At 46.1% G+C, this 24,818-nt stretch overlaps 1 protein-coding gene across 4 annotated transcripts in view; it reads left to right on the top strand.

Moving 5' to 3' along the window:
- Positions 1 to 24,587, top strand: part of FAM114A1 (family with sequence similarity 114 member A1) — a 40,223-nt gene extending 15,636 nt beyond the window's left edge. For 3 of the 4 annotated variants that reach the window (XM_066573186.1, XM_066573187.1, XM_066573188.1), the window contains exons 6-14: positions 3,466 to 3,600; positions 5,392 to 5,544; positions 5,685 to 5,808; positions 14,126 to 14,211; positions 18,082 to 18,249; positions 18,715 to 18,854; positions 20,196 to 20,268; positions 21,695 to 21,748; positions 22,403 to 24,587. In XM_066573186.1, coding sequence (XP_066429283.1) covers positions 3,466 to 3,600; positions 5,392 to 5,544; positions 5,685 to 5,808; positions 14,126 to 14,211; positions 18,082 to 18,249; positions 18,715 to 18,854; positions 20,196 to 20,268; positions 21,695 to 21,748; positions 22,403 to 22,504 — 1,035 coding nt within the window. In that variant the 3' untranslated portion in view covers positions 22,505 to 24,587. The remainder of the gene's footprint in view (positions 1 to 3,465; positions 3,601 to 5,391; positions 5,545 to 5,684; positions 5,809 to 14,125; positions 14,212 to 18,081; positions 18,250 to 18,714; positions 18,855 to 20,195; positions 20,269 to 21,694; positions 21,749 to 22,402) is intronic. The other variant, XM_066573185.1, reaches the window with a different exon arrangement.
- Positions 24,588 to 24,818: the final 231 nt, after the last annotated feature.

Below are 24,818 nucleotides of genomic sequence, written 5' to 3'. Positions count from 1 at the left end.
TGGAATCGGCACGTGACGGGGCGGAGCTACACGGAGCCGGCATTCTGCACGAGCGGCCCCATTGAAGACAGCAGAAGACCCGGACTGCGCAAGCGCGTCTAATTTGGCCATTAGACGGCGAAAATTAGACGGCAACCATGGAGACGAGGACGCCAGCAACGGAACAGGTAAGTGAATAACTTTTAAAACTTCAGTATGGCTCATAATTAATGCACAATGTACATTACAAAGTGCATTAATATGGCCATACAGAAGTGTATAGACCCACTTGCTGCCGCTGGACAACCCCTTTAATGATAATTCTTCCACTCCCCCACTCCACCCCCACTTCTACACACAAACAGTGGCGGCCACAGGCTTCCAAAATTTTATAATTTGACTTAATAGCTATGGACACCTTTTGGGGGCAATTTTTTTTCACTGCAAGTATTCTAGACCAGGGGTCCCCAACTCCAGTCCTCAGGGACCACCAACAGGTCATGTTTTCAGGATATCCTATAGTAAGAACACCTGTGGCAATGTCTGAGGCACCGACAATAATTACATCACCTGTGCAATACTGAGGAAATCCTGAAAACATGACCTGTTGGCGTTCCCTGAGGACTGGAGTTGGGGAACACTGGTCTAGACTACAAATCATTTTTACAATAGGGTTTTATTATAAATTTTGCACCATTTGGCTTGTGCAGCTTCTACATATCACTGTATATAGTAGCTGCAGACTGACTTTCACCTCAGATCCATCAGTAATGCTGCACTGATGAATTGGTTTTCATTAGAGATGAGCGGGCATACTCACTAAGAATAAATACTTGAGCGAGTACTATCCTTTTCGAGTACCTGCCCGCTCGTGGGAAAAGATTCGGGTGCCGGGGGGGTGAGCAGGAGGGAGCAGTGGGGGGGGAGCGATTTTCCTTTTCCCCCTTTCCCTCTCGCCAGCACCCGAATCTTTTCTCACCAGCGGGCAAGTACTCGAAAAGGACAATACTCGCTCGAGTATTTGTCCTTGGCGAGTATGCTCGCTCATCTCTAGTTTTCATCCCTTTTCTCTCCTCTCCTGAATGTTCTCATGGGCTAATTTATGACCAAAATAAGAGACAAACTTTTTTGAAGTCCTAAATTAGCTGATAAGAATAGAGATGAGCGAACGTACTCGTTTAGGGCGATTTTGCACTCGAGCACCGCTTTTTCCAAGTAACTGAGAACTCGGGCAAAAAGATTCGGGGGGCAGCGTGGTGGAGCGGGGGGTTGCAGAGGGGAGTGGGGGGGGAGAGAGAGAGCTCCCCACTGCTACCCCCCGCTCCACCACGTCGCCCCCGGCGCCCCCCCTAATCTTTTTGCCCGAGTAGTCAGTTACTCGGAAAAAGCGGTGCTGGAGTGCAAAATCGCCCTAAACGAGTACGTTCGCTCATCTCTAGATAAGAAACTTCAGGAAAGAAAAGAGAGTAGAGGGCAACTAAGCTGTCTGTCCAGCACACTCATGAATCTGAAGGGACATGCTTTCTGCGGATTGCTACATACAGTAATATGTAGAAGCTGCAGAAGCCAAACCGTGGAAAGATTTCAATTAAATCCTGCTGCAAACATGATTTTTCAGTCAAAATAAATGCATTTAAGTAAAGAAAAATGTCCCCAAAGGTGTCCACAGCCTTTGAGCCTTAAAGGGACTATATCACCAACATTTTTTAAATTAATTTTAAAGCAGACAGAGAAACCTATTCCATTTTTCAAATCTGTTTTTAATTTCTGATTTTGTAGAATTTTTTTATTCTGTTGTCTATACACGTCTATGGGGTGGCCTGAGCTACATTTAACAGCATTTAGAGAAATGGGCCATTCACACAATGGACAGGACAGAACTAATCCAATAACTTGTACAGGAGACTCATTTTGCAGGGAGTCACAGCTGATCACCTATTGTGAATGGTGGATCCTATGCTATTTGTATATACCCTGTTTTCCTGAAAATAAGATCTACCCAGAAAATAAGCCCTAGCCTGATTTTTTTGGGGGGAGGGGGATTTCTGATGATGCTTGAAATATAATAAGCCCTAGTTACAGAAAAAAAAGTAAATTTTATTAGTGTCCAGGCAGCAATACATGTACAAAAGTAAAATCTTTATAAGATTTTACTTTTTTACTATAATTAATATAAGGGTAGGTGTAATCCTGCCTGTGATGTTAGTGAGACGACTGCTGCAAAGCTTTATCTACAGGAAGCATCAGACTAGTGTTAAGCTCTGTGGTCAGTGTGAAAAATGCAGGATTTTATTAAAAAATATAGATTATGACTAGAGATGAGCGAGTATACTCGCTAAGGCACTACTCGCTCGAGTAATGTGCCTTAGCCGAGTATCTACCCGCTCGTCCCGAAAGATTCGGGTGCCGCCGCGGGGCGGGGAGCTGCGGGGGAGAGCAGGGAGGAACGGAGGGGAGATCTCTCTTTCCCTCTCTCCCGCCTGCTCTGCCCCGCTCCCCGCCGCAACTCACCTGTCAGCTGCGGCGGCCCCCGAATCTTTCGGGACGAGCAGGGAGATACTCGGCTAAGGCACATTACTCGAGCGAGTAGTGCCTTAGCGAGTATACTCGCTCATCCCTAATTATGACCAAAAATAAAAAAATTGCCAAAAATTCTTAAAAAATATCTTTAATACAAACATGTAATTTCTATAATACATACTTTTGTGACAACACAATCGTTTTAAGAATGTGATTATTTTTAGGGGGGATTTTAATATGCAATTTTCGAAAACTATAACTTTTTTATTTTTCTGTCCACATGGCCATATGAGGTCTCGCTTGTTATGCGGAGAGCTATAGTTTTTATTGGTACTATTTTGGGTTACTTGTAAAGTATTATATAACTTTTATTAATTTTTAGAAGGTAAAGTGAAAAAAAAACACATCAATTCTGCGCTTTTTTTTTTACTTACGGCTCTCGCAGGACAATATAATTTTTTGCTGATGACGATATCACAAATTTACATTTTCGTTTGGATTTTTTACTTTTGCACAATTAAATCCCCTTAAAAAAAATAATAATTAGCATTGAAAGACCTGTCATTTTTGTTAGGATAGGTCATCAATATTGGAGTCCAAGAAAACCCCTTTAATAAGTATGCAGGGCATTAGCAGCTCCGTATTAGTGAAAGAAGAGTTCCAATTAGTACAAAACATATATAAAGAAATGAAAAAGCAAATGTAAGCCTCAGTCCTCATGGCTGCTGTCCACAGTAACTGACTGCAACACCCTATGATAATTCAGGAAGGATAGAACAAGTCATACGGCTAGTTGTCCCTAGCCTAACTAATGGTAAAACATATCTGATGACGATGTGCCAGCCATACAGTTCCATATACAGTAACTACTAGAAATCTTAATCTTGCTTGTTCTATATATCTTGCCTTTCTGGTATTTCTATTACATTATATTACCGTTCTCTATAACTGTGCTCACATTTCTAGGGTAAATCTGTTTTGAGTGGCGGCCTTGATGCCTTGGAGTTTATTGGAAAGAAGACCATGAATGTGCTGGCCGAAAGTGACCCAGGATTTAAGAAGACTAAGACTCTTATGGAGAAGACGGCATCTTTATCTCAAGTAATGACACAAGAGCTTCAGGAAACATATGTGATGGTGCTTCTGTTATCAATGAACGCCTGTATTTAGTCCACGGGGATAGAGCATATTCGGTACCTGCTTGTTTTAAAGGGGTTGTCTGCTTTAGACAACCCTTTACCATCTATGTCCTATTTTGTTTTATTGAGCTTATAAATGAAGATCCCTCCTCCAGTACGCCTCTTGATGTATCTGTGTAAAGGAAGCTGTGAAGGATGAATGACATCCATCACCCATAAGATGCCATTATAGCCTATGTGTGATGGGTGCCACTGTTAGGCATCCACAGGCTATAATGAGAAAAGTAATTGTACTGCAAATCTATGTGCATTGATAGCCTTCACTAGTCTATAGCATGACTTGATAACATGATTCTTACAAGTGATGGTTGCCTTTTGTGCATATTAAAGGGATTTTCTAGGCAGTGTCCTGAGGATAGGTCATCAATAGCTAAGGACCATCACTCAGGACCCCGGCCAAAATAGCTCTTCGAGCACCCACTGTCAACTCCAAAAACACAGGGTACAGAGAGGAGGCAGATCACTGCACCCTTTGTTTAGTGGCCGGTGCTGGTAACTGTAGGCACAGTTCTCATTGATTTTTATGAGAGCTGCACCTGCAGTTACCAGTGCCGGCCACTTCACAGGGATCGGAGCCATCAACTTCTGCTCTGCCCCTTTGGTTTGCCAGTGGTAGCAGGCACCTGAATATTTGATCAGCTGGGGTACCGGCCTGGAGCAGTTGCCTGGAAACCCCTTTTAATGCTGGAATAGTTCTGCAAACCTATGCTCATGGCTATTGAAGACACGGGTGTGCATTTCTTGTTGGGGAATGCAGTCTGTGGGATTGCACAAGACTGGAGAAGTAATGCAAGATTTTGCCAGTCTTCTAAATGAACACTGATGTTTATACACAATGTTATATACAAAATTAAGGGAACACTTAAATCACACATTGGATCTCGATGATTTCATTTGTCTCCAGACTCCTTCACATCTGCCATGTGAGCTTAGTGTGAACATGTGCTCATCTATGAAGACAAGGGGCGCCAATAGTGGACTTGCCAATTCTGGTGTTTTGTGGTGAAAGCCTATTGAGCTGCATGGTGCTGGGCTGTGGGCACAGGTCCCACTACAGGACATTGGGCCCTCGTGCCGCCCTCGTGGAGTCTGTTTCTGAGAGTTTGGTCAAAAACATGTAGACCAGTAGCCCAATGGAGGTCATTTTGTAGGGCTCTCGCAGTGCTCCTCCTTGCACAAAGGAGCGGATACCGGTCCTGATGCTGGTCTTATGCCCTTCTATGGCCTTGCCAGCTCTCCTCATGTAATGGCCCATGTCCTGGTATCTACTCCATGCACTAGAGACTGTGCCGGGAGGCACGACAAACCTTCTTGTAATGGCATATATGGATGTGCCACCCTGGAGGAGCAAGACTACCTAATTGTGCTGCAGGTACTGGCTCATGTACCAGTAGTGACAGGGACCCTAGAGAAGAATCAAGAAGGATAGGGAGAGCAATTATCTGTGGCTACAACCTAAAACACCATTTCCTTTTTGGGGTTGTCTTGCTGTCCCTTCTCCGGTGCTCCTGGTGTCACTTTCATTTGCACTAAAGCAGGTAACATTGATTCCCAATCCGTTCTGCTTCCTAACTGGACAGACTGATATCCCTGAAGTTTAAGTGACTTGGAGTTATACTGAGATGCTTAAGTGTTCCCTTAATTTTTCAGCAGTATATTAGTAAGATGACAAACGTTGAATTGTTTTGTGCAGATGTTGAGAGAAGCCAAAGAAAAAGAGAAGCAGAGGCTCGCAGAACAAGTGTCCGATGAGAGGACGGCGCACTTTGGTATGTTGTTTGACGAGTACCAGGGACTGTCCCATCTGGAAGCTTTGGAAATACTCTCCAATGAAAGTGAGACAAAGGTAATATACAAGAGAGACTGGACTATTGATAACTGACATGATACAATTTGGCATGTGAGCACCACTACCTTGTTATATATATTGCTACATATTATATTTTGTCTGTACATGTTTTCCTAAACCTGTAACAATGACTGCAGGTCCAAGCCCATTTATCATCCCTGGAAGGTGAGACCTTGGAAACCTTAAAAGTGGATCTTATTGCAATCAAGGATATTTTCCTTCAAAAGGATATCAACATTGAAGAAGAAAGCAATGCTAAAGGTATCCTTATGTAAATGTCATCCTTAAAACGCATGTGTATACGCTAATGACTTATTATGCAAGTTTAAGGGTACGGCTCATGCAGAGCTTGTTAGGGTAAGGGCACAAAAAGAGGATTTTTTACTCACCGTAAAATCTCTTTCTCGTCTCGTCATTGGGGGACACAGCAAAGACCGTGGGATATAGCTTCTGCCACTAGGAGGCGACACTAAGCACAAAAAGTTAGCTCCGCCCTCTGGCTATATCCCTCCTGCCGACAGCAGGCTAATCAGTTTGTCATGCCAGCAGTTGGAGTAGCCATGCGGGAACCGAGAGACAACAATAGTTAGCAATATGACACATCAACAAAATTTAACTGTAATGAAAAACACATGACCATGTGTGACTTACAGAATCCGGAGTCCGACCAGGACCACCACTGTGTCATATAAAGAAAGAGGGGTGGGTGCTGTGTCCCCCAATGACGAGACGAGAAAGAGATTTTACGGTGAGTAAAAAATCCTCTTTTCTCGCTCGTGTCATTGGGGTACACAGCAAAGACCGTGGGACGTCCCACAGCCGTCCCCGAGGGTGGGTACAAAAATCATAAACGCATGCAGTCAGTTTACAGCCGTCTGTAAAACCCTTTTGACCTAGCAAGCGTCGGCTGATGCAAACGTATGCATCTGATAAAATTTAGAAAAAGGCGTGCAGGGATACCCAGGAAGCCGCCCTACACACTTGTGACACTGAGGCCCCGTGATTTACCGCCCATGAAGCCCCCAGTGCCCTGGCGGAGTGTGCCGTCACCGGAAACTGCGGTGTCTAACCTCTAACCCGGTAGGCCTCCACCACTGCCGAACGAAACCAGCGAGCAACTGTCACTTTTGATGCTGCAAGACCACGTCTCGGACCATCCGGTATCACAAACAGGGAACCCGAGCGCCGGAAGGACGCGGTCTGGTCCAAATACGTCCTCAGGCGTGGACTAGGTCTACGGTATGCAGAGCCCGTCCCCTAGGGTGAACAGTCTCTGGACACGATGGTAGTACAAGGTCTTCATTAATGTGGAAGGTTGACACCACCTTTGGGAGAAAAGACCGCACCGGTCACAGCACCACCCCATCCTGGTGAAAAACCGTAAAAGGTGGTTTTGCCGACAGAGCCTCAATCTCCGACACCCTGCGCGAAGAGGTAACCGCCACCAGGAAGGCAACCTCCCAGGACATCAGCCGCCGCGATATCTCCACTAATGGTTCAAACGGATGAGCGTGTATGGCATCCAGAACCCGTTTTAGGTCCCAGGGTGGCATCGGAGACCGAAAAGGCCGGAACCTATCCCTTAAGGGAGCTGAGGCTCAGGCCCAAGTCCAACCCGTCCTGGAGAAAAGACAAGGAGGCGAGCCAACGAGAAATGCCTCGGGTGTGCCCCCCTCTGCTCGCACCAGCGAAGGGATGTTTTCCACACCCGGTGATATGGTAAAAAATTCCATGCAGGAAAAAGTGTAATCCACGCTTGCCTGCAGAGCAAAATTTGTAATCCTCTCTATTTAGTCATATTTAAAATTGCCAGGTGTACCCATCTCTAACCAGACACGTATTGGCTGCACAGAGCCCTCGTCAGTGGTAGTGAAGTGAGCAAGCTGACAATACAGCACACCATATTCTAGTGTTTGTTCTTTGGAATTACCCGGTGAAATACTTTCAATGACGACGGCTTTCTAGCCCTAATCATTGTTGGAATAACTGGGTCTGAGAAACCCGTGCCCTCAGTACCGTGGCCTCCACCGCCACGCCGTCCAATGCCGCGTAGCCAAATTCTGGTGGTAGAGGGGACCCTGAGAGAGCAGATCTTTTCACAGGGGTACCACCAGGGCACGACTGCTACCAGGTCCACGAGTTCCGCATACCATGTTTCTTGCGGTCAATCTGGGACTAAGAGAATCACAGGTAGCCCTCCTTCCTGTTTCTCCAGAGCAGCCGGGAAATGAGGAGCTTGCGGGAAGACCTAGGGGTAATGACAACCCGTCCGGGGAGCCATTAGCGCATCTGCTGCTAGTGCTCTGGGATCCCTTGACCTGGCCAGCTAGGCTGGAAGCTTCTGTCTGAAGCGGGATGCCATCGGATCCAGTGACTCCTTTGCTGCAGGTCCCGCCCTGATGGCTTATGTAAGCCACCGCGGTCGCACTGGCATTCCCTCCAGCCGATGTGCAAAGAACTGCAAGGTCCGGACTACTGCTTGCAGCTCCAATACATTTATATAGAGACCGGATTCCTGCCTGGACCAGGTTCCTTGTGCCACCGGATCCCCCAGCGCGCACCCTCAGCCTGACATGCTGGCGTCTGTAGCCAGCACCTGCCATTGCAGGCGCAGGAACGACCTGCCCTGCTGAATGCGTGGCCAGTCCAACCATCACTGGAGTGACTGCTGAACCCCAGGTGGAATGCTTATCTTCCGATCGAGGGATCATGCCAACCCAAACTGGGCAAATGAAACCGCCTCAGAAAACGAGACCATTAGGCCCAAGACCTTCATTGCATGGCGGATCGCCACCAGTTGCCGTCATAGAAGGGACAGTACTTGCTTCTGCAGCAGCTGGTGTTTTGCCTCCGGGTGAGCCACTCGACCCAGAATCGTGTCGAAGCAGATCCCCAGGTACACCATGCATTGTGCTGGCACAAGAGATGCCTCTTGTAATAAATCAGCCAGCCAAACCTGGAAGAGTGTCCAAGGCAATCTGCAGGCTCTCCAGGTTGTCCCGCTGGGTCGGGGCTTTACCAGGATGTCGTCCAGATATGGCATGGCAACGACCCCCCTGGAATGCACGAATGCCATTACTGCGGTTAAGACTCTTGTAAACACCCTGGGAGCTGTTGCCAGCCCGAAAAGCAACGCTGTGAACTGGAAACCATCCGATCCAGTGCCCGAATCGGAGGAAGCGCTGGTGCGCCTGATGAATGGGGATTTGTAAATATGCATCCTGGATATCTATCGAGGAAAGGAACTCCCCTGCCTCCAAGGATGCGATGACCGGTCGTACAGATTCCATGCGGAAATGACGAACCGCCACCAACTTGATCAATTTCTTTAGAGCCACAATCGGACAGACAGCCACCCTTTTCGGGGACCACCAAAGGATTAGTGTAGAACCCCGCACAGTGATGCTCGGGGAGAGCTTGCACCACCCCCTGCAAAATAGAGAGTGTGGACCGCCTTGAGGATAGCTGCTGCTTTCCCTGGGTCCCTCGGGGTTCTGGGCCGAAAAAAAGGGGGCGGACGTGTGGTTGCATCAGGAACTCTATTGCATAGCCCCTGGACACGACCTCCTGCACCCAGGTATCTGAGACATGAGTCGACCAGACCTGGCTGACCTAGAGAAGCCGACCCCCCACCCTATCCGGAAACAGGTGGGGGCAGTCCCTCATGCGGAGGGCTTTTGGAACTCTTCGTAGGCTGAGGCCCACGCCAAGAGACCTTGGTTTAAAGGGAGTCCTCTTCCTTTATACCCGCTCCTGCGGACCTTTCCTCTCCATCCTGCAAGAACTCGTTCGGCGACAGGGGCAAAAGTCTCTGCTGCGGCAAAAGCGAGCTCCTTTTACCCGTAGAAGTCAACGGGACCTGGGCCTCCCAGGCGGACATGCTGGCTGGGGGCCGCCATCTGACGAGAGCAAGAACATTCAGCTTAGAATGCCCGTTGACCCTCTGAGATGAGCCCGACTAGCTCGGCGCCAAAAAGGCGAGATCCTCCAAAGGGCATATTGATTAACGACCCCTTTGAAGAAGCATCTGCATCCCACGATTTTAACCATAGGCTCCGGCAAGTTGCCATTGATGCTGCAGAGGCCCGAGCCACCTGTTTGGCTGCATCTGCTGTGCTGTGCCTGGCAAATTCCCGGGAGAAGCCCCTTCAAGGACTCCCCCTCGTAACCGTTTTGCCCAGTCAGTAATAGCCTTACTGACCCGGGAAGAGGCAAACACAGGCTTAAGAGCCGACCTAACCGCCTCGAAAACGGTCTTCGCCAACGCCTCGACCTTTCGATCCTTGAAATCCATGAGATAGGAGGACTCCGCCGTAGGCAGCATAATAGGCTTAGCCAGGCGAGAGATAGGCGAATCAACTAGCGGTGGGATCGACTACTTCTCCTAACTTTTGCGAGAAGAGGTATTTCCCGTCCAAGTAACCAAACTTGGAAGGAACGCTTATCCCGGTGCCTTCCACTCCTTAGATAGGACCTTGTCAAAGGCCTCATGGGCAGGAAAGGTCTTCAGGAAGTGTCTGGGCTGCCTAAAAGAAAAGGATCCCAGACGCCTGTGGCTCTTGCTCAGTGAGCTGAAACGTATCCCCTAAGCTCTCCACCATCGCCGAAAATCTAAGGACCTGATCCTCCTCCATGACAAAGTCTGAGGAGGAGTCAAACCAATCCTCGTCCGAACAGACCTTCTCTGTCGATGATCGACGCGACCTCGTACCCGAGGAGCGCAAAACGGCGAGGAGGATGGAGACCGGGAGGACCGCCGTGAGTCCGGGGGCCTGTCCCGTCTTCGCCGACGGCCGCGCTGCGAGCCATCTCTGTTTCTCTCACATGAACCGGAAGCGTCCTGTGCCAACTTCTCCAAAATCGCACCAGACGCCCGAGTGAGGATCGACCCTGCAAGGGACAAGGAGCGGGCCCACTCCAGCTCGGCCATAAATGGGGGCTGAACGGGGGAGGGGTGCTTTGCACTGTCACTTGTTTCGCTGGGGAGCAGTCTCTACAAAATAGCTCAGCCTGTCCACATGCGAACTCTAGGGTACGGCGTGAGCAAGCCAAGCGCGTTGCTCTTGCTGTCCCTGGTCCAGCCTTCAGAACTCTGAGGTCGGACATGGTGCTGGGATTTTGACCTGGCAAAAAGCTGCAAACTATCCTCCTCTATGCCAACCGCCGGCAGGAGGGATGAGCAGCAAGAGGGGGAAGATCGCCGCCAGGCAGCTTACCCTGGGTCCTTGTCGAGGTCCGGGGAGCCGCTGAGTCGAGAGCCTGCAGATGCTGAAGAGGCCTCCTGGAACTTTGACTTGTACTGCACACCAGCCTGAGCAAGCACAGCAGCAAGGAGTGGAGGCGCAGGGCGGTCTCAATCTTTGGCGCGCTGTCTCCCAATATGCTGCTTCACCACATCATCCCTCCTCACAATCCTTGAGAGGGAGGGAGGAAGGGAGGGGCCGGAGAGGGGCACCGTGCATCCCAAAGAGGCCACGCCCCCTACGCTCGGCGCCGCGAAGCCACGCCCCCTACGCAGCTAAGCCACGCCCCTACGCGGCGCCCCGCGAAGCCACGCTCCCATGCGTGCTAGGGCGTGGTCAAGTCGTAGCCACGCCCCCCATCAGTCCAGAGTGTTGCTGCCGCGCCCAGGGCTGCACAGAGGCCCCCTATTGTGCCCCATATGCTGCAGGAGTGCCCCCAATTGCCAGGAGCCAAAGCCCGGGCGGCACTATGTCAATGCGCTGTGCTACTAAGGTGCCTCGCCGGGACACCACCGCGTGTAGCCATACGAACTCAGCATGCTCGTGCCCTGATACCAGCACCAGAACACCACCAGGTAAGCCATCACCCAGAAACAGCCCCCCGCGCTGCCTGCTAGCTCAAAGGGAGCAGAGGGAGAGATTAACCTGCCAGCCGCTGCACTATAATATGGGCACACTAGCGCTTACCCTACGCCATGCCGCGACATACGGGGAGAGCCAAGGGAGGGGGGAAGGGAAGGTCGCCAGCGCATACTCACCTCTTGCGTCCTTGCTGGTGGAAATAGCGGCTCCCCAGTTCCAGCAGCCTACCCCTGTAACATCGCCTGCCCATGGGAAGGGGATGCGGACCTCTGCACCAAACATGGGGGGCTCTCGCTGGCGGGCTACATGCAGATATATATGATCCGGATGGGCCACCTTTTCTTCTGAGGCGGGCCGGGCAAGAAGCAACCTGGACAAACCCGAGGTTGTTCGCCCTCCTCTCCGTTCGGGTTTGATGGGGAGCGTCCTGCCTCTCCGTCTAACCCTGGCCCTTAAAACTAGCCCTAACGGGCACGACCGTCCTCCTACGAGACACTAAGCTAAAAACTGATTAGCCTGCTGTCGGCAGGAGGGATATAGCCAGAGGGCGGAGCTAACTTTTTGTGCTTAGTGTCGCCTCCTAGTGGCAGAAGCTATATCCCACGGTCTTTGCTGTGTACCCCAATGACACGAGCGAGAAACATGGAAGTTGAAAATACGTTTAGCCAACAGAAATGTATTAAAATTGGTTATTAATGGCCACATAATTTTGCAGACAAACTGCATGTTAGTAGCTGCCTGGTTTTGTGGGTATAACTGTTGTCCACCTGCACAATCATGCAGCCATTAGTATCCCTAAGGCCTTAAGCAGCGGTCGCCAGCCGCATGGCTGCTGTGTGGCAGGGTTGCAGCAGCAGTGCAGCCAACTATCCCGCCTGTGATGCAGATCCATACGGCTTGCTGAGGATTTAAGTCAGGGCTGTCCAACCTTTTGGCATCTCTGAGCCACATTAGAAGAAAGTTGTCTTGGGCAACCTGGGCCACACATTAAATACACAAACACTAGTCAAAGCTGATAAGCTAAAAAAAAGGTCTTTGCATACTTTTCATGATATCCAAATAAAGTCCTCACATAATAATCCTAATCTTAGTCCCCCAAACAATCCCCATTATCCTCCACTGTCCTCTAAACAACCCCCATTGTAATGAACACAACCCCCATTATCCTCAAAACACCCCCCGTCGCCGCCAGGCCATATAGACTCCAGACTGGAGTCAGTGCCTGCTTCTGCATGCAAGCCCAAACACAGAAACCAGTCCAGACTCCATGTATTTTGTGGTCATGGGCCCGTTTCTGACACCAGGGAAGGGACACATGGCTTTGGCTGGCCATGATGAGACCACCGTCTCTCATTCTCACCTGAATACTGGATAGGAGCGGTCAGGATTTGGGAGACCCTGAAGGAGAATTGCCAGCAATGCCAGACCTGGACTGACTGAGTATATCAGATAGTCACAGAGTTGCAAGTGCCGCCCGCTGTCTCATCATCTGTATGAGACTGTCTGTGAGCGAAACCTCAGTCTGCCGCAGCCACGTCTCGCCTGTGACCCCAGCCTCCTCCAGATTCAGCCTCCCCTTTGTATTGGGCCACATTCATAGGCATCCTGGGAGCCAGTTGGACACCTCTGATTTAACTGTTCATTAGCTGTTGTTAAATACTGCACAATTTGCCTAAATGTCACAAATAATCATTCAGTGGCAAAGTTTATGACAAAATTTAGAAAGTACTGAGAAATTGGGCATGGAATTAGGAAATAGGCTAGATGTATAGTGCAAAATAACTGAAAATGCTACAGAATTCAGCACAAAATATGGCATAACTGCCATAAGTATTCTTTATACATTTGCCCTACTACAGATGAAGATCATTTGTCATTGACACCAAGAACATGCTAAAGATACCTAATCTTTAAGTTGCTCACATCTGTGAGTTGCAGTGTAGTGCTATCCAGTTTCTAATCAACTTTATTACACAACGCATACCTATTACACAGCACTTTACATCACTTATAATTGGGTTCTGTTCACAATCTATATCCACCTATCTGTGTGTTTTTGGAATGTGGGAGGAAACCGGAGTACCTTAGGGCCTATTCGCATGATGTGGTCAAGTCATGGCTTGCATGAACTTTATATAGTAGATGTATATTACATCTACTATATAAATAATGTTCTGTCTGCATTGGAAACAGATCTATTATCACCTAAAAATAGAGAAATATGACAGCATGGATGGTGCAAAACAAATCTTCTTTATTCCTCCCAAACAGCAACGTTTTGACTCAAGGAGTCTTTATCAAGCATCTATTATCACCTGTCTGTATGTTTTTGGAGTGTTGGAGGAAACTCACCCAAGCACATGCAAACTCTATGCAGATGTTGTCCTTCGTGAGAGTTGAACCCAGGACCTTACCACTGCAGGGGAACAATACTACCACTGAGCCACTTTTCTGCCTATGGTTTTGCAATATTTCAGTAAAAGCCGTGATTTGACTACACTGTATTGATAAACATATCTGTCTTTACAAGTCTCATTTCTGGACCGTTTCGGAATTTGACATTTTTACATTGTATTAATTGTATTAGTGCCGGGAATGGGGTCCAGTCCCAACCTGTAGGATCAGGAAAGTTTGCTACTAGTTTTCATTATGCTAAAAAATACCTGAGCTTGGTGCTATTCTTTGTGATGTGTGACTGATTAATAATTTAGTGATTAATTATAATAATAAATGTCCTCTATTAATCTGTGCAGGAGAAGAGCCGGAAGAGTTTACACGCATGCTTACAGAATTACTGTTTGAGCTGCACATTGCCGCTACCCCTGACAAGCTCAATAAGGTATGACCTAAACTCCAAGGCTTTAAAGAGGTTGTACCAAGATAGACCTTTATCACCTATTCCACTCTCCCCACTGAGACCTCCACCGACCCCAAGAACAGGGGTCCCTTTACCCCCTCTTCTGTCACTGCAAGGAAGCTTCTCCCATCCATAATTACCTCACATTGAATGTAGTGATGGCTGCACATACGCAGCTGCTTCATTCACATGCACATGCTCCATTCATTTCAATGGGGTTGACGGAAACAGCCAACTGCTTGTATCTCCGATAGTCCATTGAAAATAATAGAGTGGCACCGTGCATGTTTGTGCAGCCACCGCCCCATTCATTCTGACGTCACTGTAGATGAGTGCAGCAAGCACACGGTAAAGAGGGTGGGGGTCACAGGACCCCTGTTCTCGGGATCAGTGGTGGTCTCAGTGGTAAGAATAGGATAGGTGATAAAAGTCTATTTTGGTACACGCCCTGTAAGCTATAGCCTCGTGTGCTGTTGTAATGTAGTTTTTTATATAGTTTTTGGAGCCAGTATATAAATCTTTAATAAAAACTGTACAATACATTTATATTCTAAATAAACTGTGTTTGGGCTCCTACCCACTTGTGTTTTTTTGACACGAATGTCAATAGGACTTTCTAATGTTAAAGACGCATCACAAGTTTGTGCTTTGCGATTTTTATGAGATGCGTTTTTAACATTAGAAAGTCCCATTGACAATTGCGTTAAAAAAACGCAAGTGGGTAGGAGCCCTTAGGCCTCATGTCCACGGGCAAAAGAAGAATTAAAATCCGCAGCGGATTTTAACTCTTCTCCCGCACGCGGATCCGCACCCCATAGGGATGCATTGACCACCCGCGGGGTAGATAAATACCCGCGGATGGTCAATAAAAGGGATTTTTTTAAAAATGGAGCATGAAAAAATCTGGACCATGCCCCATTTTCGTGCGGGTCTCCCGCGGGGACGGCTCCCGCGGGCTTCTATTGAAGCCTATGGAAGCCGTCCGGATCTGCGGGAGACCTAAAATAGGAATTTAAAAGAATTAACTCACCCGCAGCGGACCGGGAAGTTCTTCTCTTCCTTACGGCCGGATCTTTCTTGCTTCGGCTCGGCGGATGTGCCCGGCGCATGCGCGCGGCACGCCGCCGACGTGCCGGCGACGTGCCGCCGGCATGACGAGTTCATCCGCTGGCCGAAAAAGAAGATCCGGCCATGAGGAAGAGAAGACCTTCCCGGTCCGCTGCGGGTGAGTTAATTCTTTTAAATTCCTATTTTCAGCGCTCATGTCCGCGGGGCAGGAGGGACCCGCTGCAGATTCTCCATGGAGAATCTGGAGCGGGCCTGATTTTCCCCGTGGACATGAGGCTAAGACTTAGGGTGGTTTCACATCTGCGGCACAGATTCCAGTATCTTGCTCCACGGATCCCTGCGGCCGAACAGTTCTGACTCTGGACAGAAGTGAACAGTGCTGGATGGACCCCATTGACTATAATGGGGTCTACCCAGCTGCCCAGCATTTGGACAAAAGAAAAAATGGATCTGCAACGGAACCTCCAGCCGAAGGTTCCAACACAGATGTGAAACCGGCCTCAGACCTAGTTTATAATTCAGGGAACTATCTTGAATGCTGGAAATAGCATTCAGGCGGTAACCTGAACAGAACTGTGGGCTATAGGTGGGTCCACTCAAGGACTGATTTGCTGCAGACCAGCAGTGGACAGCCTGCCTCCAGACCTGAACCATTTGGTGCAGATTTTGAAGCAGGTTTTATTGCGTATTTCTGAGTGGAATTCACCCCCTCATTGCGAAGAGGTGAATTTCACAGCGGAAGTGTCGATAAAATTTGACATGCTGCAGAATTGAATTCCACACTTCACTTTGCTGCTACTGTAAATGCAAATATTTGCCCCGTTTGGAACCCTCCTTAATGTGTGAAATGGAACCCTATTTGCTCTCTTGTCACAAGACTTCTGTCTTTTAGTAGGATAGAAAAGGGATGGAAACCTTGAGTAATAAACACTATATATATGCATTAAAGTGTAAATACAGAAGTAACAATTAATAATAAAGAAATGACAAGTGATGAGGGAAAGCAAAAAAAGTTCAATAAATAAGATTTAATAATAATGTAACATCTTGACCACCGAATATGATAATCCTAAAAAATGTGTACAAGCAGAAGGGAGAGGGTGGAGGATATACCAGACCCACAAGACAGGGAAATAGCCCATGGCCGAGGGATATCACATGGTCGTACAAGACCCAGGCTTCCCTACGTGGTGCCTTTTGCCAGTCCGGTTGGTGATGATGTGGATAGCATATACGAGGTGTCTGTAAAGTAATTCCTTTTTGAACGGGAATGTCGTCAGAAAATGACATATATAGATGACATTTTTGTATTAAACATTTTTAAAGAACTTTTAATGTTTTGTTTTGTTTTTAATTTTAATTATAATCTAGATTTTTTTTAAATCCTAAAATCCTGCATTTTCCCCACTGAACACAAAGTGTAATACTAGTCTGACACTACCTGATCTGTAAAGAAAGCTTTGCAGCAGTCATCTCACTAACTTCACAGACAGAATTACATTGAGAGCTAACACCTATTTGTTTGTAACACAGGATCCACCATTCACAGTAGGTGATCATCACAGCTTATATTTGCCCCCCTCCCTGCATAATAACCTCTGTACAGGTCTCAGAACATATCTTGAACAGTCTCCTATACAAGTGAGTGGGCCCCCTCCTGTCCCATTGTGTGAATGGCCCATGATGCTGCTGTTAAATGCAGCTCTGGTAAGGTGGCAGCCCCCATCAAACTACTAACGACCACTTGTCAGTGAGTATGTATGTGCGTGAAAACCGACAAAGTTAGGGCTCTTGGAAGGGGAGGACAAAAATAACAAAATAAGAATACAACTAAGCCGTTATTATCACAGAAGACACAACTCAGCAGGCCTGACAGAAGACACTGACCTACTACCACCACAGAAATCCCACGGGCTGAAGGACCTGTGGTGATGTCACTGCTGTGGGAGGAGCCAAGCTGTGTTTGTCTCGTGTGGGAATCAAGATAGATGTAGTAGAGCTGTGTGTGTGATGTGTGGGGATCATAATGGATGTACCCTGTAGCAGAGCTGTGTGTGTAATGTGTGGGAATCAACATGGATGTAGTAGAACTGTGTGTGATGTGTGGGAATCATAATGGATGTACCATGCAGCAGAGCTGTGTGTGTAATGTGCTGAGTCAAGATGGATGTAGTAGAGCTGTGTGTGTAATGTGCTGTGTAAGTAATGTGTGTGAATTAGGATGAATGTAGTAGAGCTGTGTGTGTGATGTGTGGTGATTTATAATGGATGTACCATGTAGCACAGCTGTGTGCTACATGGTACAGACTTAACTCCATACAATTTTTACTTGTGGGGTGCATCAAGGACAAAACATACATACTGCTTCTACCACATAAACTTGATGAATTGTGAGTAAGAATTCAGGAAGCCACAGACACGGTGATGCCAGACACGATAGGCAGGTTCTGGCAGGAGTTCCAAGTACCGCATTGTGTCACACACGGGATGAATCAATATAATGTGGATAACCATGGGATCCTTGTGCATCCTATAAATCGGAGAACCGCCTCTCATGTACGTTGGTTGCTGAGTAATACATTTATTAAAAAATAACTTGTTTTAGAGACAGCCTGTATTATTATATTCCATACATAGTAGACTGTTCAGCATATGTGAGATCATACGGCCATGTTAGTTATGTGAAGGTAAACCTATGACAGTAGTTTTTTGGAAACTTGGGAAATTTTAGGTTACATTTTGAGAAGTATTGTAATTGCCGACTTTCCTGCACAACCTATTCAGGCTATGAAGAAGGCCCATGACTGGTTGTCAGCTGAGCATCGGCATCCAGAAGAGCAGCCAGAAAAGCAGGACGTGAGTGTTCAGGAGACAGAAGTTGTGAAGGACAGCCCAACTGAGGTCGGTGAAGAAGAAGGCAAGGCGGAGGTTGAGAAAAAGCTCAGTTCTGAGGTAAGTGTTTCACATACCCATCTTATTATCTTCAATTAAGGGAAATGGAATAATACCTCCACAGCGCTACCTATTGGAAGGCAGCATTCTTTCAAGCCAAAGTTAGACTCTTTTTACAAGCCTTGTAACAATGACTGGGAATTAAAAGCAATGCCAGAATCCATGTACAGAGGTGGAGGTATTATTCCATCTTCCTTATTTGCATATTACCCATAGGAGCATGAATAGCCTTTTGAGTCTCCTCACTCACCGTCTAGGTGCTCTCCCTAAGGAGAAAAGATAGCGTTTCTGACCATTTGTCTTCAACAGTCCTTTTACCAATTTTGGGTCCTGTAGACGTATGTAGCTGATGCTAAAATGCATCTTACAGCATATTAAAAAAAAATGCTCAAAAGTAAGAGTGAGTTGTGATATCATTTGTTGAGTGATCTAATAATGTTATTGTCTGTTACTCGTTACTTTCAGGATATATATATGAGGTCTGTGGAAAATTTGGCTGAAATTACAGCACGCTGCATTGAGCAGTTACATAAGGTGGCAGAGCTGATACTTCATGGACAAGATGTAGAAAAACCAGTGAAAGACCAAGCTGTGGTGTTATCCAAGTGAGTATAGAAATACAACACAGGTAATAGTCATATTCTACGACTACTAACACATACAGGGTTAAATACACGTGATCTACTCGATGTGAAACCCTCATAACTCACATTAAATGACACTCAGATACATAATTTTGATATAAATGGAAACAGAAACTCCAAAATTCACACCAAGTATAGATGTGGACTTCAGCCGTCTTGTTACGTAACACTGTTTATTGCCCTAGACTAACTTGTGCCATGCTCAATGAGAGGGTAACTGAGTACCAACCTAGGTACAACACACAATTAGGAATACATTGAGCAATTAGTTAATGTTTGTCCTCTCTGAGTTACGTGTTTTTATTGGTATAAGGGCTCACACCCACTGGCGATCTGGCTTCCCTGCAATGTGAGAGTGAGTGAAAACGCATGATAATGAAACCAATGATGTTCAATAGTTTCATTCTCATTTGCGATGTTTTTTTCAATGTAATCTCGCATCGCAAAGAAGAATGGGCAATATCGCCCATTGTTTTCAATGGGGCCAGTGGCAGCAGCACTAGCTTCGTTGAAAACATAGGGAGAACATTGCACTCCCCTGCCACAGCTGTGACCGCTATTGCAGGGGGTTCCATCACCCCCGCGGGGACCGCGAGGATGAAGGAATCCTCTGCCACAGCTGTGACAGCTGTGGCAGAATCCTGTGATGCTATCCCATTTCTTTCAATGGGGCCGGCACTGCTGCAGCCCCATTAAAAGCAGTGGGTTTGCAGCAATGATATTTGGGGAAGGGCTTGAAATATAAGCCCTTGCCTGAAAATCATAGCAAGCTGTAAAAAAAAGTTTAACTCACCTAGAAGAGTCGTCTGGCTCTTCTCTCCAGCCGCGGCAGTCTTCTTCTCTGTTCTGAGGGCCAGAGATTGAAAAATCCCCGCCTCCAGAAAGCGCTGACTTTGTTTGGCGGAGTGCTGTAGCCAATCAGAGGCAGTGCCCAGCTGTCATTGAATGACAGCTGAGTACTGCCTCTGATTGGCTGAGCGGGGCTGAAGGAATCCCCTGTCATAGCTGTCACAGCTGTGTCAGGGGAGCGCAATGCTCTTCCTATGTTTTCAATGCAGCTAGCGCTGCTGCCGCTGGCCCCATTGAAAACAATGGGCGATATTGCCCATTCTTCTTTGCGATGCGAGATTACATTGAAAACATCGCAAATGAGAATGCAACCATTGAAAATCATCGGTTTCATTATTATGCGTTTTCACTCACTCTCGCATCGCAGGGAAGTCGGATCGCCAGTGGGTGTGAGCCCTAAGAGTACATGATTATAACACATCTTTTTTGTTTGCTTTTCTTTTAATCCTGCAGGCTAACCAATGCTATGTGTAAGGAAGTATCTTCTCTGTCAAAAGGCTTTTCTGACTCTCTAACCTCCGCTGGGGTAAGTATATTGTTTATTAATTCTCCTTAAAGGAGTTGCCTGACTGTGGAAAAAACTATTTAAATTCTTTCAAAATTAAGTAAACTGAACTTATTAATCCTTTGCAATCAAATTTTGGATTCAGGGTTTCCTACGGGGCTTTCTCTTTTTGCCATTATACAATGGTGCCATCTGCTGGCTAGAGCCAGTACTGTGATATGGGACATGCTGGAGAGGCCCCCGACAAAAGAGCGGCCAGTAATATACAGTAAGAATACCCTGCCAGGCGTCTTCCAACATTGGAGCTGTACAGCCTTCAATCAGAATGTCTTCAGATGTCAGACAGTGGACTGGAAAGGATTAATATACTTTACCAATTCTTTCCCATTTCATACCTCTTCTCCTGGTCCCGGCAGCTCCAATCCCACATGCATATACAGCCAAGCCAGCTCCTTGTGTCCGTTGATGTGCTTGAAGGGGTCTGGCTATTTGGCTCCATTTATTAAATAAGTGAACCCCCTTCTCCATCTCTTCAGCAGCTGAGACAAGACAGAGAAGGGGCTGGCTTAGCTAATTGAGTCAGATAGCTGGCCCCTTTCATGCACATCACTGATAAAGAGGGGGGGACCCTTTGCTGTATCAGAGCAAGCCGCCGGGACCAGGAGAAGAGGTATGCAGAAGGACGATTCACACAAAGTCGATAATGTATATTAGTAAGTTCAGTTTATTTACTTTTGAAATACAATAAATAGATTTTTCTGCCGGCAAACAACCCCTTTAAATATTTGACACAAATACTTTGTGGGTATATACTATATGTTCAGTATGTGTGTGTATAATATACACACTTCCCTGGGAGAGACCTTGCTGATGCAGTATAACTACCTTGTGTTTTGTTGCTGTGCTCAGTCTAGCCATATGACCTCTGACATGAAACTGTCTTCCACAACCTCACCTTTGTAGCAGACTTTGACTGCACCTCATCCAGTTTTAAACCTTCTACACAGCAGTTTCTGATTCATTTAATGACTGTTTTAACCTGCATATGATAATTATCATCTATTTGTTATAACTGGCTAATCATACATTTGACTATAATCCTACAATATTCCTGACTTTATGGAACTGTACCTAGAAGAATTACTGCTGTTTTGAAGACAAAGGGCGATCACACCAAATATGGGTTTGATTTAGATTTCTCTTTTGTTCATGCATTGCTTTCATTGGCAAAAATAAACTATTAACATTTCTATTTTTGAAAGTGTTTTACTTTGCAGCATTTTTTCCACACATAGTAATGTATATATCATGCAAATGCACTGCAATTCCCTGATATTTTCAGCAATGTACTTCCATGTAACGCCTTCCATACAATCATTTTCATTGAGATGTGTACAGCATTAGACACACATACTGGAAACTAATCAATTTAATGTTTGCTTAACAGAGCAAGTTGAAGGCGGAAATATTGAACCCCATGGTCAGCAGTATACAGCTGGAGGTAATAAAGTGCTCTAACTTTATTCTGCAAATTGGAAGATGGAGCAATGTGAACCCTTCCCATGTCATGATCTATAGGAAGGGGTTAACATTTTTTAATATTCAAAGCCACGGTCAGTAATAACTACAACATCTGTGGGGTTAAATGGTGCAGTGGAGTGATTAGATGAGCAAGTCCTCATCATACTACTCCTTTTTTGGGAAAGACCCCATATGTGACAATCAGAGAGCTAATATGCTTTCTGATTGATGTGGGAGTAATAACATGGTCTCCCCTCTCTTTGTCCTCTGCACACTCGCTAAAAGTGACTGATGTTAATTTAGTATTCCACTTCAAATGGCTGTAACAGTTCTATAAGTGCTACGAACATGCTATGGATGTCGTTTTGAAGCCAAGAATCTTCTTGACCATGTTGGTAGTCCTGATATAAGCAGAGCTAGAGCCATTTAAAGTAGAACAAGGTCTGTTTGACCTAAACTGTATAGTTCTCTTCCTGCAGAATGAACAGAGCTCATATTGGGCTTTTTGAGGTATTCTCCCTGTATATGCTTGTTTTACTATCCTGTGCATGATCCATACATTTGTAAATCAAACTGTAGATTTTGCTTTCATAGAAAGCTAAAATATCAATAATAATTTTTCTTTATTCCACAGGGGAACAACAGCACAACCTACATCCAGGATGCTTTCCGACTCCTTCTCCCTGTACTTCAGTTCTCCCACATTCAGGCTACCTCTTCTTCTAAAGCGGAATAGCTTTTCTATTCCAATCTGAGCTCGTACACAGCACAGCTAGATAATGGTATCTGTACAAAGCCCTATGAAAGCCGAGGTAGTGGACATTGGTGCACCCAATGAATGCTAGTGCCATGCCACACTGACTCCTTAAGCCATTCAGCAGAACGAAAAGTGGTCACATAACCCACTTTGGTGTTGCCTGCAAAGTGGTTGAGAGGAGTTCCTCTAAGAAGCCAAGTAGATGGGGGTCACTTTTCTTGCTCCCTGACTGGCACTTTGTTGATCACTTAGGGAATGCATGATGGGGTATTGAACAGATGACATAATCTAATGTCAACCTGCTCGGCAGACAGGATTCCTTTAAGGGTGCTTTGAGACAAGCGGAATATTTCAGCAAGGCGCAGCTTAATATTCAGCCGTGGGATCCCGCTCCAATACCCATGTGTCTACATGCAGATTTTGGTGCTGAGTTTTTCGTGTTTTCAATGCGTCTTGCGGAAATATTGTACTCTGCTGAAAGCACCCTAATAAGCCAGTTGTAAGTGAACAAACATCCAACTCTGCTGTCTGTCTGCAAGGAACGGGCGCTGTGTCTGGTACATGCGCATTTGCACAATGTATAAAAAGAAACCAAATGTTCTAAAGTAGGTTTTTCAGAGCTAATTCTCTGTAATTATTTAAAGGTATTTTCTGCATAAGAAGCTAGTATAATATAATGATTACACTATTTACAGATTACTGTCAGAATAGGAAGGGTGGAGTCGTGAATAAAGATGTTTATTCATATCATTAAAGAGCATCTTTGAACTTCTAGTAAATGTGGTCTTAAAGGGCAGAAACTCAAAATACGAGTCCTCCCTGGTACTTTTTCACCCCCTGTGTCTGTACCGCTCAAGATAAGGCCACAATTCTTCTGGCCGCAAGAACAATATGGATCGTCATGTGACCTCCTATTCCTGAATCACCAATCGCCTAGTTATAATATGGGAGCAGTGCGTTCCGCAGCATAACTAGACAGATTTAAGAGAGAATCATGTTGCATTTGCATTTAAAGTTGATTTTAAGGTTACTACCAGGAATTTCTATACAGTTATATATTTGCAGAGCTGGCCTTAGGTTACAGGGCAGATTTTGCACCCCCATCATAAGAAAAAAATGCAATATAAAGTTCCCTGGTAGGCAGCCTGCCTGTATTCTTCTTGTGCAGAAAGCAGCAGGATAGTAGCATACTCACCAGAACCAAGCTCAGTACATAAATACAGCACCAGAACCAAGCTCCGTACACAGTTACAATACCAGTACCAAGCTCACAACATAAAAACAGTAGTAGAACTAAGCAATTGTGTTGCAGGGCACTGATGGGCTGACATCGGTGCCTCGGAACATCAGACGGAAAGAGACAGAGCCAGGAGGAGGATGATGATTCATGTAGCTTCACAAGAGGCTTCTGCACGGTGGAAAATCACTTGGCTAGGTGGACATAAGGAAGGTGATCACCCCCAGCCTCCATCCACTTGGTGCCCTCTTACAAGCAAGCTGGTGGCCACCGCCTGATGTGACCCCACAGGTCACATACAGCTAAGACTAGCCATGTATATTTCTTCAGTATTTTGCCATTAAAATGAATCTGGTAGCATGGCTTCACAAGTAGAAATTGATTTCATAATTGTTTGCAAGGGAAGATTTTTTGGGGGGTGTTACATTAAAGGGCCTATCTTTACAAGAGGTCACCAATGTGTGATCAGCAGGATATACCACCGTTCATTGGAACAAAGGTACTGCAGCACTCTAGCCCCTTCACTGCAGTACTTGGTACAATGTCGTCCATATAAGTGTGACCATGCCTGGAATTACAACTCTGCCACACTCAGTCCAATTCATTTAAATGCTACTCTTATACAGCTGTCACTGTGCCATGTACTGCAGTGAAGGGCTATGGTACTCCAGCATGGCTGCCCCTACTAAGAATAAGTCATTAATGCAATATTTTTAAAAGAAAGTCCCTTTAACAGTTTAATAAACAAAAAAAAAACTTTGAATGTTTCTGAGATGCCAGTACCACTTCCACAACGCTTACTTATTGTATATAGGCTTATGAGATTACAGACTAAAATAGCTGCTGGATATAAATTGACCCAAATTCTGGATGCTAATTACATTCATGTTTATATACCTTATAGGTGGAATGATGATTTAAGAGGTATGGGAATTCTTAGAAATGGGTTTTACTAAATACCCATCATGAATTATATTCCTATCTTGTTCAGGATGGACCATACACTTTGTTTGTTGGGTCAAACTGGCCCACAAGAGGACAGGGGCAAACATCTGG

The sequence above is a fragment of the Eleutherodactylus coqui genome, chromosome 7, assembly GCF_035609145.1.
Source record: "Eleutherodactylus coqui strain aEleCoq1 chromosome 7, aEleCoq1.hap1, whole genome shotgun sequence".
NCBI classification, from domain to species: domain Eukaryota; kingdom Metazoa; phylum Chordata; class Amphibia; order Anura; family Eleutherodactylidae; genus Eleutherodactylus; species Eleutherodactylus coqui.
The sequence above is the reverse complement of the archived record's forward strand: the minus strand, read 5'-3'. Positions and strand labels throughout refer to the sequence as shown.